At 40.7% G+C, this 18,100-nt stretch overlaps 1 protein-coding gene across 1 annotated transcript in view; it reads left to right on the forward strand.

Annotated features, from left to right (window-relative positions):
- The first annotated feature begins 4,047 nt into the window (after nucleotides 1–4,047).
- Nucleotides 4,048–18,100, forward strand: part of LOC149456838 (sodium/glucose cotransporter 4-like) — a 57,462-nt gene continuing 43,409 nt past the window's right edge. Inside the window, exons 1-2 of the mRNA XM_089684443.1 lie at nucleotides 4,048–4,170; nucleotides 9,495–9,566. Of these exons, the coding sequence (XP_089540569.1) occupies nucleotides 4,057–4,170; nucleotides 9,495–9,566 (186 nt within the window). The 5' untranslated portion in view covers nucleotides 4,048–4,056. The remainder of the gene's footprint in view (nucleotides 4,171–9,494; nucleotides 9,567–18,100) is intronic.

Below are 18,100 nucleotides of genomic sequence, written 5' to 3' on the forward strand. Positions count from 1 at the left end.
CCTAGCAGTTTTTTCTTTTTTTTGCCATCTTGCTTTATATTCGCACAGTAATCTCACCAAATCACATGTAAATGTCTGCGATTTGAGCCATACACTTTGTATGGCTCAAAACGCATTGCTTCCGCACCAGAAAGGTGCAGGAGCCTTTTTTAAATCCGCACCTTTTTTAAATCCGTGTTCTCACCTACATGATGCGATTTCTGGCAATCTCATCTTGCGATCTGTTTTGGGGTGTCATTCATTTATCATCGCCACCCGCACCAGATCGCATGAACGTGCTTCGATTGCAATGCGGTGCGCACAGAATTCATAGCATTTCCTGCACCGCATTGGTAAGAACTGGGTCTGAAGGAATTTCTCTTTCTTGTCCTGGAAATACAACAGAAATTGAGAAGAAATCTCTCAAAATTGAGCAAAATCTCTTTACTTTAGAGCAAATGTCACCACTGAAAGCTTTTGCCTGCAACAGTGACACTAAATTCTGATTTCACACCACAAAAGTGCACTCCAGATCTGTTTTTCCATGCATGATTTTAATGCATTTTTGATGCGTTCCGCTGCTGTTTTGTTTTTTTTTTTATGCATTTCCTGATGCATTTTAAATGCTTTTTTTTGCCTTCTTTTCTTTTTACTGTACTGGTGTCTAGTGTGTCTTTGAGGAGCTTTGATGCATTCTGATGCATTTTTTATGCTTTTTACCACTTTCCAGTAAAGTCCAGTGCAGGAATAATGTAGCATGTTCTAATTTATGTTTTGCAACTGGAATTCCCTGAAACTGACTGCAGTGGTGTGAACTATTCCATTTGAAAACAATATAACCTACTTTTCATGTGTTTTTGATGTAGAAAGAAAAAACCACACTGGACTTCACGCAGGGTAAACTGGCCCTAAGGGCCGCTTCATACCAGAACACAGTGCAGGAAAGGCATGTTCTGTGTGCATTCCCCGCACCGCATTCATAAAGCAATCTGCTGCAGGTGCCATTAAAATGTTAACAGCACCACAAACGCAGATCACAAACACAGCATAGTAACACCGTACCATACCATTTGGTGCGGCATGTTTTTCAAAAGTATTGCATGCACTACATTTTGTGCATTCTGGTGCGATTTATAGCCCATTCAAATGAGCGGGCTGCGAAATCGCACTGTAGGGGAATCACAGAGGAACACAAAAAGCATTCCTTTGCAATTCTGGTGTGGACTAGCCCTAAGAATAAATTCCATTCAAGGTTCAAGTATGTGTTCATAAATCCAAAAATGACCTTCTATTGTTCTCAACCTCCATTTTTTGGGATGTGCTTAATGTTGCTGGGGGGAGGTGTCTGTTATTGTGCAGGAAACATACCAAAAATGCATTTACATGTGTTTTTGATGCGGTTTCATTGAAGTCTATTACACACAAAATGCAATCTGCTGCAGAAACAGAAATCCTGACTCTTTAACCACTAGACTACAGGGCACTTATACCCCTTCCTGCCCAGGCCAATTTCCAGCTTTCAGCGCTGTCACACTTTGAATGACAATTGCGCGGTCAAGCAACACTGTACTCATATGACATTTTTATAATTTTTTTGTGACAGACAGAGCTTTATTTTGGAGGTATTTAATCACCTCTGGGTTTTTTTTTTCTTAAACAAACCAAAAAGCACTGAAAATTTTGAAAAAAAAAAAAGTTTTTTCTTAGTTTTTGTTATAAAATTTTGTAAATAAGTGATTTACAGTTAGAATGGGACGACGTCATATGACGTCCTCCCAGAATGAGAGAACCACCTTGCGCCCGTCATTGTACTATATGGCGGGCGGGAGGTGGTTAAAAAAAAAAACACACTGGCTCAAAATGCACAGATGTGAACCAGATCTATAGGAAATCATAGTAAATGGACTGTAGTGTGTTTCTGCAAACTGGAAAATGTACTGAAATCCGCATAGGTGTGCACCTAGAGTTAATGTGTTGATGGAGGAATCAAGCAATTATCTTTCCTTCCACCCATGGTGGAAGAAAAGAAAATCATATCATCTATGGCCAGCAGTACTGTCAGTTCACTTTAATGTGGCACATGCCCTTTCATGTATTTACATGTCACCATCAGGACACATAGATTGCAAAACGTAAAATACTGCAGTACTATGCGATTTGGTGTGGCACATTTTATCAAAAGTTGTGCATGCTCTACTGTTTGTGCGTGGTTTCACTGTTTGTGCACTGATTCACTGTTTGTGCACTGATTCACTGTTTGTGCGTGGTTTCACTGTTTGTGCGTGGTTTCACTGTTTGTGCACTGATTCACTGTTTGTGCGTGGTTTCACTGTTTCTGCACTGATTCACTGTTTGTGCGTGGTTTCACTGTTTGTGCGTGGTTTCACTGTTTGTGCACTGATTCACTGTTTGTGCGTGGTTTCACTGTTTGTGCACTGATTCACTGTTTGTGCGTGGTTTCACTGTTTGCGTACAGATTCACTGTTTGTGCGTGGTTTCACTGTTTCCGTACTGATTCACTGTTTGTGCATAGTTTCACTGTTTGTGCGTGGTTTCACTGTTTGCGTACTGATTCACTGTTTGCGCGTGGTTTCACTTGTTTGTGCACTGATTCACTGTTTGTGCGTGGTTTCACTGTTTGTGCGTAGTTTCACTGTTTGTGCACTGATTCACTGTTTGTGCGTAGTTTCACTGTTTGTGTGTAGTTTCACTGTTTGTGCACTGATTCACTGTTTGTGCGTGGTTTCACTGTTTGTGCGTAGTTTCACTGTTTGTGCGTGGTTTCACTGTTTGTGCGTGGTTTCACTGTTTGCATACTGATTCACTGTTTGTGCGTGGGCTGCTAAATCACACTACGGGGAACGCACAGGAATCCCACAAAATCACGGACCACGTTCCTGTGCATTTCTAGTGTGAACCAACCCTTATGCTGGGCATACACCAGTAGAATTGCATTCAGTAATTTTCATTTTATTTGATTTTCCATTTGAAATAGGATGAATTTTTTTTGTTTTTGAATGTGTAAATTCCTAGAAGTGAATGTAAAATGGTAAAACATTATTTCATTGGCATGATTCCAAGGGGCTTCAACCTTCCCATCTGCGGTCGTCTTTTATGTAACCCATTCACACTTACACATCCAAAATTCCTTCTTACATGTTCTATTAGGATGTTTGTTATAATGAGCTGCGCTGAACACGGACAAATGTGATGGAAGCAGAAGTACAGCAGTAAGAACAAGTACAAAAATCAAAAGGACAAAGTACATCAGTCACAATGGGCAGACTGCCAGGTTCCTTTAATCTAAAGCCATCATTTTTATATTTTGGATAGTGTACAGAAGGGAGAAAACCTCTAACTGTTTTTTTCTTTTTTTTGCCATCTTGTCTTATTGAGCCTGGGTTCACTCTATGTTGTGCGGGACATCGCATGTAATTCGCACAGGAATGGCACCTAATTCCTGTGCGAGTTACTTGAGGAATCCCGCAGAAATCCCACAAAAACATGAACCACATTCCTGTGCATTTCTAGTGTGAACCTGACCTTATGCTGGGCATACACCAGTAGAATTTCATTCAGTAATTTTCATTGTGTTCAATTTTCCATTTGAAATAGGATGACGTTTTCTTTTTCAAATGAGCAAAATTCCAAAAGTGAATGTGGGTTTCATTTGGGAACTGCCATCCATTCCAAAAGTGAATGTTAAAAGCAGACAAAAAACCATTCTCCATGTCTCTGAAGGCATTATCGAATGTGTTGTAAATAATAGATTTTTTTATACGATCGTACAAAAGTACAAAAGTCTATCAGTGTATATCCAACTTTACACATAGCATGGAGTTGGCAAGTGTGTGACTGACACCATGACCTAACATAATATTTACTTGATTCTTCCTCTAGTTAACTCAAGTATGTTCATGTGAATGATGGCTGATGGATGTGTAAAACTAATCAATAATTGTTAGATAACTGTCAGCATGGTGATAACGCTTGTTAGCCATTAACAGCTGGTTAGTAAACAAAGAGTAGATAAGTAATTCTTCTTTAACAGATGTAGTCTTCATTTCTTCGAGAGTCATGGACAACGGCACTGCAGCTCCAGACAGCGACCCTCAACATGCCAGGCTTGAGACAGCGGATATTGTTGTGGTCGTGCTTTATTTTGTTTTTGTCCTTGTCGTTGGGATATGGGTAAGTTCCGGGGCTTGTATTTCTTCTTTACTAATGTACGCTTTAGAAAAGCAATGCGAAAGTCATAGGTACTCCACCGATAATCCACAAATACAGTGATAGGTTGGTCAGCTATTCTATTAGGTGTGTATTAGTAGACTGCAAGCTGTTTGTAGGACAAGGATGGATGTGAATAGTTTCAGGGCCTAGGCAAGCTGTTTGTAGGACAAGGATGAATGTGAATAGTTTCAGGGCCTAGGCACATCTTTCTGTATCATGAACATCTAAAACCACAGATTACGATAAATCTCATAAATCCCAATATTCTGAGATGAGAAAGAGGGACAATTTACAGCACTGTGAATGCAGGTAAAGGACACACTCTTCATGTCCTTATTACATGTACTACAAAAAACATTCAAGAGCAGAAAATGATAGGATAAACCTACAAGTGCTTTTTTTCACCAATACTTTTCCTTTATGGCTCATAAAGCATTACCAGTTTGGCCCATACAGCAGGCCCATGTTAATAGCACTGCTCCAATTTACACACCTACTCTCAAGAAATAAAGTATCGTTAATTGATAGAATTAAACATATATTTATTAGTACCTAAAAAAAATGTATTTCAAACAATCTGAAAACATCCCATAAATCAAAGACTAAGCAACACAAAGGGCACAGTATGGGGGGGAACAGAAGGGCACAGTACACAGGGAGTTAGGAGGGCACAATACTGGGATCAGGAGGGCACAGTGCAGGTCCAGGCCATGCCAGGACAGCTTAGTAAAAAGATTGACTGTCCCGGTATATCCAGGACAGTTAGAAAGTATGATGTAATGCAAGATTATCATGGGCCCTCCATGCACCTAAGGCCCCAGGGGTGCCCATGCATTAAGACAGCCCTGCCATAGAGTATAAAAATGCAGCATTTTTGGGTGAAAGGAAGAGACAGGTGCAGCCTATCAAAATCAATGACAGGCTAAAAGTGGCTTTATGCTGTTCTGAGAGGTACTCATGTTTAGGGGTGTATATGTTTAGAAATGTATGCCCTCAACTCAGGAATACGGTGCAAACATTCCTGAATGCATATGGTGCTAAACGTGAGTACTACACTGATCAGAGTCCAACTAGGTGGTGCTGCTGCATATTTTAGCCCGTAATTCATGTTGACAGGCCACTGACACACTGAACTGCACCTGCACTTCTTTTGCACCCCCAAATGCCAGGTTTTTATAGTGTAGTGACCAAATTGCCCAGGTACATGAGCTATTGTACTGAGTTTTCAAACTAACAAATTGAATTTTCATTGGATAAAATAGTTTTTTGTGGTGAATTTTTAACTAGTACTGTTTCAGTTTTTCAATGCATTGCCACAATGCATGGCAACACATCTGCTCTATGTGTGGTGTGTTGTAGTGTCGCTCAGGAGGCTTTGAACAGAAGATCCATGTTGGCCTATGTGCAGCTGGATGTGAACGGATGTGTAATCAAGAAAAAGAAAAGTAAAAACTTGTCTGAAGTTCTAACGCTCTACATTGAGAAGCATTAACAGATCCATGTAAATAGATGTCTCTAGGTCCAAAAAAAAAACGTCGGTAATGTAGGAGCTCTGAACACTATGGAGATGCGTAGTGGGTGGTTTGCTGTCTTAGAGGCTGCTCATCAGCAATCGTGGGGTCTTGCTGGACATCTGAAAGAGTTTACTAAAATTTTGACAGAATGGGAGTGCCACATCAGCTTGGACAGTCCTCTAAAAAGATTTTATATTGCAATTTCCAATGCATTTGGGGGTCTCAGCATGTAGGTGCCTGGATTGGAAAAGTGTTTTTTTCCATTCAGGTGCCTACATTATCTGGTTTGTATCCCCGATGAAGGGAAAGTGCTGAGCCCCCCAAAACGTGTTAGTTGTTGCAAAATAAAATCTTTTAAAGGACTAAACAGGCTGGTGTGGCGCTCCAATCCTTTTGAAACTTTCAAAAATAACATCCGTTTACACTCTCCTGCCCATAAACCTAACGCGGATCTGTTATGCTCTGGGAGAGCAAACCAAATTCACATGGATGTCGCAAAAGTCACATTTGTACCATTCAGTTCCAATTCAGCAGGAGATCTGTTCACAAATCCCCTGCTGATCAAAATGGACAATGAAAGGGCTTGTAATGTATGCATAAGAGTAAAACATATCCTTCTCACTAGAAAGAGTACACAGTAAATGCTTTAAAAGTAAACCCCAAACAGACTGTGACTCAAAAAAACCAAACAAACAACAAACAAAAAAACCTGCATATTAAAAACATACATTTTTAAGGGCAGGTGTTCAAATGGGCTCTAAGGATTTGTATAAGGTATTGTAAATAGGTCTAAATATACACTCACCTGCCACTTTATTAGGTACATCTTGTATAGCCAAGAAAATATCTCCCACACCATTACACCCCCATCCTGAACCATTGATACAAGGCAGGATAGATCCATGCTTTCATGTTGTTTACGACAAGTTCTGCCCCAACATCTGAATGTCTCAGCAACCAGTCTGCCATTCTCCTCTGACCTCTGACATTAACAAGGCATTTTCCGCCACACAACTGCCTCTCACTGGATATTTTTTTTGGACCATTCTCTGTAAACCTTAGAGATGGTTGTGCATGAAAATCCCAGCAGATCAGCAGTTTTTGAAATACTCAGACCAGCCTGTCTGGCACCAACAACCATGCCATGTTCAAAGTCACTTAAATCTCCTTTCTTCCCCATTCTGATGCCCAGTTTGAACTTCAGCAAGTCGTCTTCACCACGTCTAGATGCCTAAATGCATTGAGTTGCTACCATGTGATTGGCTGATTAGCAATTTGTTACCAAGCAATTGAACAGGTGTACCTAATAAAGTGGCCGGTGAATGTACTTACTGAATGAATGACATGGTTCAGTGGGTTGTCCATCCAAAATTACACTCTGCAGGATTTTTACATTTCCCTAGATGTCCAATGGCAGGATCTTGCTAAAATCCCAGTCCTGCTCTAGAAGCATCGTAAAATCAGAACACATATAAACGGATGAAATAATAAAAAGGGTAAATTTGGCTTTTTTCCATCCAAACAATAGCAGGCTTATATTATTTTTTAAACTGTTGGGATACCTGCTGTACCTGCCTGCAAAAGAAGCTGTTGTGAAATCCTCAATACACACGCCAGTCAAAATAAAAAATGAAGCCAACCCTGTTGCCAAAATAAAATTGAAAAGGAACACTCTGGTAAAGAAGAACTTTAAAGTGGTAGTAAACTCTTCTTAAAGAATTTTACCTACAGGAAAGCTTATAATAAAGCATACCGGTAGGTAAAATTACCGTATTTGCCGGCGTATAAGACGACTTTTTGACCCTTGAAAATCTTCTCAAAAGTCGGGGGTCGTCTTATACGCCGGTACACATGTTAGGGGGGCTGCGGCATTAAGTACAGGGGTTTGCAGGGGCTGACGTCTCTTACCTGGATCCAGTCCCACAACGATCCGGTCCAGGAAGCGCGGCGTCTCCTTCAGTTCGGCCACTGGATGTTTGTGCGGCTGCGCGGCTCCGCCTCCTCACCGGTGATTGGCCGCCAGAACTGTAGCTCAGGAAAGGCACACAGGCGGCCAATCACCGGCGAGGGGGCGGAGCCGAGCGGCCCCGCGAAAATTGAGTGCCGGAGCAGCAGGTAAGTGCTCTGTGTAGAGGTGCTGCTGCAACCACATATGCTGGCTGCAGCAGCACCATACGAGAACAGGGTCAGCAAGTCTCAGTGGGAGGAATAGTGCCCCATCATTGGTGTCACTGATACCAATGATGGGGCACTATTCCTCCCACTGATACCAACGATGGGGCACTATTCCTCCCACTGACACCAACGATGGGGCACTATTCCTCCCCCCCACTGACACCAACGATGGGGCACTATTCCCCCCCCCACTGACACCAACGATGGGGCACTATTCCTCCCCCCACTGACACCAATGATGGGGCACTATTCCACCCCTCACTGACACCAATGATGGGACACCATTCCTCCCACTGATACCAATGATGGGGCACTATTCCTGCCACTGATACCAATGATGGGGCACCTATTCCCCCCACTGATACCAATGATGGGGCACTATTCCTCCCACTGATGCCAATGATGGGGCACCATTCCTGCCACTGATACCAATGATGGGGCACCTATTCCCCCCACTGATACCAATGATGGGGCACTATTCCTCCCACTGATACCAATGATGGGGCACTATTCCTCCCACTGACATCAATGATGGGGCACTATTCCTCCCACTGGTGTGCATTGGAAGAGGGGTAGTCTTATACGGCGAGTATAGCCCAAACACTACATTTTAGCAGGAAAAGTAGGGGGGTCGTCTTATACGCCCAGTCGTCTTATACGCCGGCAAATACGGTAATATCTCCTAAACATTCACCATATAATAGGGGGCAAAGTATGGGGCAAAGACATCAGAAACAAGTCATAGTGTCAGATGGTAGAGATTTTGATGCTGACCTCATAGATGTAAGATAGAGACGATCCAAGGCACTGGCAGCAGGCCAGAGAAGTATAAATGCTCTTAATTGTTCAGTTGGATAACAGGGTTGCTTTAGGATGCATACAATAGTTATCCAGGCATTCCTGTAGCACATATGTCTACCCACTCCCCTTTATTGGCGGTCTTCACATCTGAAAATCCCTTTTTCTTACTTTGTACTGCAGGAAAGGTATTCCCAAACACCCCAACTGTAGCCATGCTACCTCTCACATAGAGAAAGCCCAATGTGTCAGAGTGCCATAATGGTTTCTTATAACCACCAATCAGGGGCGTATTTGCCGCGAGGCGTTTGCCTTGGGTGGCATTTTTCAGAAGGGCAGCTCTGATGGTTCTCCTAAGCACCAGGCTGGGTGGCAGAGTGGAGTTAGGGGTGCCGTGGGAGCAGCCGTGAAACTCCGGGATGGGAGCTGCTGTGATGGTTAGTTTCTCTCCGGGGGGAAGGGTCATGGGGGCCATGGTGTGCAGGGGGGGCTGTTGGGGGGTGGGGGCCTGAAGATTTTTTGTGCTGCCTAGGGCAGCACAGATTCTAAATACAGTCCTGCCATCGATCATATATAAAGATGCTTTGGATTTAACTCTTTGGGTATTACCCAAAATCAAGCCAAGCTGATGAGCTGCTGCAATGATAAGTCCATTTATCTTCAAAATCAAAAAATCTTTAATGACCAAACACAGGTAACGAAAACAAACAGACTGATAGCATGTTCTACATGTCTTCTTTTATAAATTAGTAAAGAATTAAATACAATGAAAGTCAATCTCAATTTTTTCTTTTGCAGTCTTCAGTCCGAGCAAGCAGGGGGACGGTGGGAGGTTACTTCTTAGCTGGAAGAACCATGAAGTGGTGGCCGGTAAGTATACTCATTGAGGCCTTCTTGGTTGGTGGTAGGGTTGCTGTAGATGGGCATTTGTTCACATCAGAACTGCTTCTCATTTCATACATTCATTGTGTGTACAAATCTTGATTTGCAGGGATTTTTAACCACTTAAAACTTTAATGTTTTATATATCAGTTATAAACCAGAGCAATATTTACATTTCCACTAGAGATGTGCACAACTTAAAAATGTATTTGGTTTTGGATTCATTCGCTAAGTTAATAATCTTGTTTCGTCATATTTGCTATGTTAGAATGATACGTTTGCGGAATTCATTTCGTATATTCACTATTTTCAAATTGATTCAAAATTGGAAATTTGAATTAGAAATATGAGATTTGAATTCGAAATTCAAAATTCAAATTCAAATTTCAGAAGACGGCTATATTCTTTCTATTTTATTATGTTATATTCTGCTATATTCTTTTATTTCTATTCTGCTCTCTTCTATTGTATCCTTTTATTTTCTATACTATTCTTTTCTATTTTATTCTATTCTTTTATTTTTTTATTCTTTTCTATTCCATTCTCTTCTATTCTATATATTTTCTATTCTATTTTATTCTATTCTGTTTTACACTATTCTATTCTTTTCTGTTTTATTCTATTATGCTCTATGCTATTCTATCCTTTTCTATTTTATTCTATTGGTTTTTTTTTTTCTATTGCATTCTGTTCTATTCTACATAATATTTTCTATTCTATTCTATGTTATCATATTCTGGTTTACACTTTTCTATTCTTTTCTGTTTTATTCTATTCTTTTCTATTCCTTTCTATTCTGTGCTTTTCTATTCAGCAGCCTAATTAGGAATCATCATCTTATTTTAAGCTTATACCTTACTGTATTTATTGTAATATGCTTTCATTTCAAATTCAAATTAATTTTCCCTCTTCAAATCAAAATCAAATTCAAATTCAGATAATTTGTTTCCTTATAATTTATGTCAGATTTGTTGAAATTTGTCACCAGGGGCGGACTGACAACTCATGGGGCTCTCGGGCAATAGGGAATCATGGGGCCCCCGTGTTCTCGCCCACACCCAAAAAAAACTATAAAAAGGTACCAGGGGCATCTCATGGAGCCCCCTACTGACCCCGGGCCCTCGGGCAGCGTCCGAGTGCTCAAATGGTCAGTCCATCCCTGTTCGTCACTATTGTGATTCAGAAATTTGGATACATCAGAATCTCTGAATAACAAAAAATTTTGTCCAAATTTTGATTTGTAACAAAATGAATCACAAGTCTAATTTACACTGTGGGCTAATTTATCTAGCGATAACTTCATTTTTATTTAAGATAACAAAGTGGTACATATATTGTGTTTTGAGGGGAATTATATTTCTTTTCCAAAGCATATCAAAGTTATTTGCAAATGAATTTCACTGCTATAAGCAAGCATTTTGACCAAATGAAATGAATTATTTCAGTATGTATTGTTGTGATTAGCTGTGATTGGTCACAGCTAATCACTGGGTACAGATCGGCTGTGATTGGCTGTGTCTGTACCATGTGATCACTGTGACCAATCATGGCTAGCAACAAAATTGTACACAATGACAATGGCATGCATCAACGCCATTCAATGTGTATAATTGTCATGTGATCTGCTGTGATTGGTCACAGTGGACACAGCCAGTGACAGATTGCGCCACAGTGTGGGCGCACGGCCACACGCAAGGTATGTTCCAGGAGGACATCATATGACGTCAAGGACGGAACAAGGAAAGTCTCAGGTGGCCTATTGCAAAATAACGGTATTAATACAAAGCAAATCTAAGCTGTCATTTTGGTAAGTGATCATTTTTATTTATTATTATAATTTTATAGTTGTTAATTGTCTTTTTATATGAACCAATTTGTTATCTAGGTTTACTGGCTGCTCAAAATATTGTCTTTATGACAACTGTGAGGTTGAACTGTTCACCTATTTTGCTTTGTTTTGCTTAAAGGGTATTTAAATCCTAATGAATAATTCCTCCTATTTGATCCTGTTTGGTCTGTTAGATCTATCATGGAAAGCGTGTTGTTATATCTGTTTGATAAGTGCAAAAATAACTGCTGGTCCTGTTAGAAATCTTGCCAGATCATAACTTCCTGTGCCTGTGCTTTTGTGAATTACATTGTTTTCACCTATCTCTGAGGGTTACAGAACCCCTGAATCATAGCTGATTTACATACAAAGTATTTACACCCTTTCAGTTATGGTCATGGTAATTGCACTTTTTTCGCAAACAGAAAAGTTGCATTGAGGGTGTAAGTTGCATTGCCAGTGTAAGTATACCCATCAGACCTGCACCCTTTCTCCACCAAGGGGAAGTTCCCAGAAGCTAGGGCCTCAAAAATTACATCTTTGCATGACTTTTTCCTTGAACTATTTTCCATGACCAAACCTCAACTCCTGCCAGATTATTCATACAATGCCCTCTTCACAAGAAGCCTCACACTGGCAGGGGCAGAGCTGGTACTACCTCACTATTTATTGTACAGCCCACTCACTACTCTGGGGACATGTAGCAGCTACCAACTACCACTAAACTGCTCACTCTCACTACAGGGTTCTTGACATTAACTATGGTGAACTCAAATTACCAATTTAAGGGGACTGTACTGGGCACGTCTTTGCCCCTACCCTTCAAGGTCACGTCTTTGCCCCTACCCTTCAAGGTCACGTCTTTGCCCCTACCCTTCAAGGTCACGTCTTTGCCCCTACCCTTCAAGGTCACATGAACTTGGCCCCTTAGTCATTTATACAACACATTGTGACTGCAGTGCCTGGCATAACTCCAGGATCAAGTATTATCAGAGTGTAAGTGTAATTAATAAACAGGTTTATCAAAAGATTAACCTTGCTGTTAGCATATTGATTCTAGATACAAGCACCATATGAAATTTATGATTGATCACATGTATCTGTGTAATTAAAAGCAAAATTAATATTTAAAATATTGACTTGTTTGTAGATAATAATTTTACATAACGTAAGGTGGAATAGCATCACATAGCATCAACTATATTGTATTATTAAATGTTAAAGCCCAGCTCTGGGCAAAATTGGAAGCCCCAGCTATTAAAAAAAAATGGTTTCATTTATCTGAATCCACTTTAATATACCTCTCAGTGGCACCTTCTTCCGGAGTAATGACTGGTGATTCACTGCTGTATTCTTGGCCCACCATCGACTAATCTTTTGCCATCTTTATGAAGTCACCACTGAAGCCTTCTTTGCCTTGTGAGGTGCTGGTAGACCCAATGGAAGATGTCAATCACAATAGGAAGAGATGTGGGAACTCAAAATGGAACGTTCCACTCTGCAGAGAAAAATGTTTAAGACTGGGTCAGGGTGCATCACATCACTTCAGATTTAGGTGAGTATTTGGGGAATTTAGTTTAGCTTTTTTTTTGAAGGGGGTATGTAGCTAGAGGTGGGCGGAGGAGTATTGTATGTGGTTGGGCAGCTTTCCTGGTTAGCCAAATTCTGGGCAGCTGCCTAATTTACCTTTGATTTGTCTAACATTTATATACCTCTGTACATTATTAAATACCTGTGTCGTTTATGAAGCCTACTATAAATGCTCATTTTAGCTTTCCCATAAAGTACAGCAAAAGATAGATAGATAGATAGATAGATAGATAGATAGATAAATAGATAGATAAAATAAATTACGTACGTTTGATGCATACTACACAATTAACAGGAAAGCACAGGGGGATCCCTGTTCTATGCTTGACAATAAACTATCCAGAAAAGCAGAATTGTTGTCTCTTACAAGGTGAAAGCACTTTATAAAGTACCGTATGTTCTTCTGCCATAACTTGGCAAGCAGTGAATAGTGAGTTTAGTCACATCTATAACCACATCCCAGATAATCCCCATCTCAGTTCCATAGTTTGTTTGGCAGCATTGATGTTATCGTTGCAAGTTGTAACGCTCTGATAAATGTAAAAGATGCCAACGTCCAAACCTTGTGTTGTTATTTCAAGTTTCCTTCTTCCATGTTAACTCTCAGAAGGAAATTATGAGGAGAGAACATAAACATTGCAGGCTCCAAACTCTGGGCTTTATCCTTCAATTACTGACCGGAAGAAAGCATCTAATGGGATTCCCAATATACACAGGCTTGCTCCGGGCAGTGATGTGGTCACGTAAAGAAGCGGGATGACCGATCTGGAATTTAGACAATGCTAAGCCACTGTCTTAGTAACTAGCAATCGAATTTGACTGGAAATCCACTTTAACATTGATAGCTTGCAACAGAAAGTGATGTTACTGGCAGGATCCCCAGGTAAGACCTCATGCAACAGATACACAAAAAGTATTTTCTTAAGAAAGAAGTAAAGTGAGCAGGGATGGACTTGAATTCAGTCAAAACTGGGCTTGATCCAAACCCAGAAGTTAGCTTTGTTGCTGGGCAATGAGCCGTGGCCATGTGGCCATATTAGGTCAAAGATGTTACTTATCCCTTTTGTACATGCAGCTATGGGTGGGAAATCTCCCACATGCAGCTCAATTGGTCAGCGGGGATGAGATTACAGTATGTCACAGATTCTACAGGTTCAGGCAATCCCCCAACAGTAAGGAATGATGATGAACCATCTGAAAAATAGACTTCAACAAAATGGCATCTGGCTACGCACAGACACTGACTCCCTGTTGCATGAGTGTGAATCTAATAGGTAAACGTTGGCTTCAGCTTCTATTCTTCACCTGTAGAGAACTCCTCAGATACGTTTTGCCCTTTTTGTGGCTTAATCAGAGAGGCCTCTACAATTAGCTTTTTTAATAACAATTTTCAGCAATTTGAGCTACAGTAGCTCTTCTATTGGATTGGACTACATGGGCCAGCCTTCACTCCTCACCTGCAATAGTACTTGGTAGCTACACAATGAAGACTCTCAACAAAGTATTTAGATGCAAAGCAATTTAGATTCAAAGAAATTATATATATTTATATATATATATATATATATATATATATATATCTCTGAGGAAGCCACATGACCCTGTGGCATAACATGAAGGGGAGAGGCTTGATGATGTCATGGTGCTCGTGATCAGCTGACTAAATGGTATGATGGATCGTGGATGTGAGAGCAAGGGGAGATTTATCTATATACATGTTGTTGGATAGTGACATATTATGCGCACGATATTTGGTGCGATGGAGCACCTACACAATGTGAGTTGCCAATTTTAAGATTATAATAAACAAGTGTTTTTAAGAATAAAGCACTATTGTTTTTGTTGCCTATTTTTTCGATATGTATGCTGGGTGGAGGAAGAGATATTAAGGAGTCCGTTAACCATTGAAGGAAGACTCCAATTCAAGAGACATATTAATCCTAAGTCCATTTCAAGGGATACAAGCGTTTTTTGACCAAACTTTATGTGAGGTCAAAAGCTCCAGGTGAGGGCACTTTGGGTGTTTTGGTGGTGGAGAAACACAAGTGGTATTAAGAAGATATGATATGATTATAGAAATGTAATTTTACAGCTTTGGGGATTGCCGAGAAGAAACACTAATAGAGACTTATTGTAATACTGAGATTGTTCACGTTTTATTGTGAGAGGGTATGATTTACACATGAAGGGCCCCCCTATATGGGACTTTAATGCAGCGACCATAATACATGTACTCAGAAAAACTTCTTTAAAAAAGATACATGCTTTATTACATAAACATACTTATAAAAGATACATATTTTTTAGAGAACATTGACTCTGACAATACTACAAGGTACTTCCTTCACAACATGAAAAAAACTCCCAAAGAAAGGGAGACTACTCCAACGCGTTTCGATCATTTCATTTCTTTAGCTTCTTCAGGGGGCATGGATACAAGTGGAATTTGAAAGGATTAAACAGGTATTATTCAGAGCAATTATAAAATAATGGTGTCCAGAATGAGACTGCATATTCCAAGGCCTCAACAGCATGGATCATGAAGAAAAGCAACGGTGGTCAGATATCCATCTTATGGCTGACAGCAACTGGGGAACACCAAACCACCCTCAATATTCTTCATATTCAGAACATGGTAGATGAGCACAGAGAACTAAAGTGCTTATTGCTATTATGGTGAAGACATCACAGATCTCACAGAACCACAAATTTAAAGCTGTTATTTCATTGAGGTGTAGAGAAATAGAGTTATTCCAAATCTCAGTAGACAAAAGCTGTGTCCAGGTTCTTTGTCAAACCATCAAGATCACACAGCGAACCACCCTCAGAACAAGAAGCCTGGTGTCAGGAATGGACTGGCCAGCAATAGTGGGACTCACCTGCTTTATTAGCTGCAGTACCAGGGCTGGCCAGCGGGTGCTCCCAGCAATCAGAGACTCAACCTTGCAGCCAGTCAAACACCTGGAACTAATTATACTGGTGTATTTAAGGGATGGCCAGACCTGCAGACTCTGCCTTGGTGTGTGTTTTTCCTGGGCCCTGTATCTTGTAAACCTGCGTTCCTGTTCCTGTTCCTGTTCCTGTCTTGTTGCTGACCCTGCTTGATTCTGACCTCTGCTGACTTCTCCTGTTCTGATCCCTGGCTTGTGACCCTGACCATCCCTCTGCCTGACCCTCTGTACCACGCTGCCCGCTACCTGCTGAACCTGGCCTGTGACCCCGACCATTCTCCGCTTGCTCCCCCTGTACCTACCTGCCCGATTGATATTGACCCGGCCTGCCTGACGACGCTTGCATTGTATGTACTGTTATCTGTGGGTGGTTGGTTTGGTTTGTTTGCTCTGTGTTATGTTTTAGTATTGCACTGCGTTTATGTTTGTATTGTTAGTGTTAATAAATTATATTGTTTATAACATATCTGAAGTCTGCGTTTCCCTGCGTCAGTCACATACCTCTGGTCACACCCGGGAGCCCTGACATTACACCAAGGCCAATCCTGACCAGAAGTAGCTGCACAGGGAAGCCATCTTGGTTTGTTGATGGGAAGGATAGATCTTGATGAGGTTGTGTATTTATATCTGCTAGTGTTTGATGACAGAGAGTATGCTTATCAAACTCTGAGGGAGTATCCCCGGGATGAACTGCTAGAATGTATACGGCTCGCTCATGTTCTAGTAGATCAGGGCACAGAATTCTCTGAGGTGCAGCCATTGATTCAGATTTGTGCGGAGTTGGTTTCATCTGGTACCCCCGAATGCAGGGATGAATTTTTGCCGCCATTTAGTGCTGACCAGGTAGAGTCCCTGGTGTGGTTATTAGAGGATGATGTGGATTGCTTCTTGGAGCGTTATTCTGCATGTTCACCACAGACACTAAGAGATTGTATAAACGCAGTGCAGTCTTTGGTCAGACAGGCCTTGGTGTAATGTCAGGGCTCCCGGGTGTGACCAGAGGTATGTGACTGACGCAGGGAAACGCAGACTTCAGATATGTTATAAACAATATAATTGTTAAGATGGATATCTGACCACCCTTGCTCTTCTTGATGGTCTATGCCATTGAGGCCTTGGAATATGCAGTCTCATCCTGGAGACCATTATTTTATAATTGCTCTGATTAATGCCTGTTTAATCCTTTTAAATTCCTCTTGTATCCATGCCCCTGAAGAAGATCAAAAACTGGAATGATCTAAACGCGTTGGTGTAGTCTCCCTTTCTTTGGAAGTTTTTTTCATGTTGTGAAGGAAGTACCTTGTAGTATTGTCAGAGTCAATGTTCTCTAAAAATATGTATATTTTATAAGTATGTTTATTTAATAAAGCATGTATCTTTTTTAAATAATTTTTTTATGAGTGTATGTATTAAGGTTGCTGCATTAAAGTCCCATATAGGGGGGCCCTTCATGTGTATTGGGGACAAGCAGCTAGATACTCAACTTTTTGGTTATGAGGGTATGATTTAAAGGTGATTTATATTTTAAGAAAAGCTCTGCACTGTAATTTTATTTATTGTTACTTTAGCACATTTATATGGGTATGTGTAGGTGTGGGCAGCTTTCTAGGTTATGCACCAAGTTATCAGTGAATTAGTTTATTGATTGACTGGTTTGTATTTTTTTAAGGCTGCTCATGGGATTATATTGTATTATTAGCATAAAGAGAAGATTGACTAATTTGAGTTTTGCTGCTGGAGAAGGATTTTATGCATGCAGTGGACAGCCCACAGAACTAATAGATTGATTTTGGAAGAGATCAGACCGGCTATGTCACTAGAAGCCTGAATGATGAAGTTGCGACTGTCATATGTTGGTCGCACTGTCAGAAGAGAGAGATCACTTGAGAAGGAAATAATGTTTGGGAAGATCAAAGGAACCAGGTGAAGTGGGAGACCAACTACTAGGTGGTTAGACACATGGACTACAGCTGTGGGGATGACACTGGAGGATATCTCCAGACTAGCACAAAGCCAACTTCTTTTTAGAGCTCTCATTCATCAAGTCGTTAAGACTCTGACTCCAGTTGATGGCACTTTGTTGTGCTGAAGTTTGTTGTGATGCGTTATTGTGCATTACAACATGTTGGAACATGCTGCACAAAAGCACAAAA

The sequence above is a fragment of the Staurois parvus genome, unplaced genomic scaffold (assembly GCF_062004578.1).
Source record: "Staurois parvus isolate SC_StPar_1 unplaced genomic scaffold, SC_StPar_1.0 ptg000347l, whole genome shotgun sequence".
Classification (NCBI taxonomy): Eukaryota; Metazoa; Chordata; class Amphibia; order Anura; family Ranidae; genus Staurois; species Staurois parvus.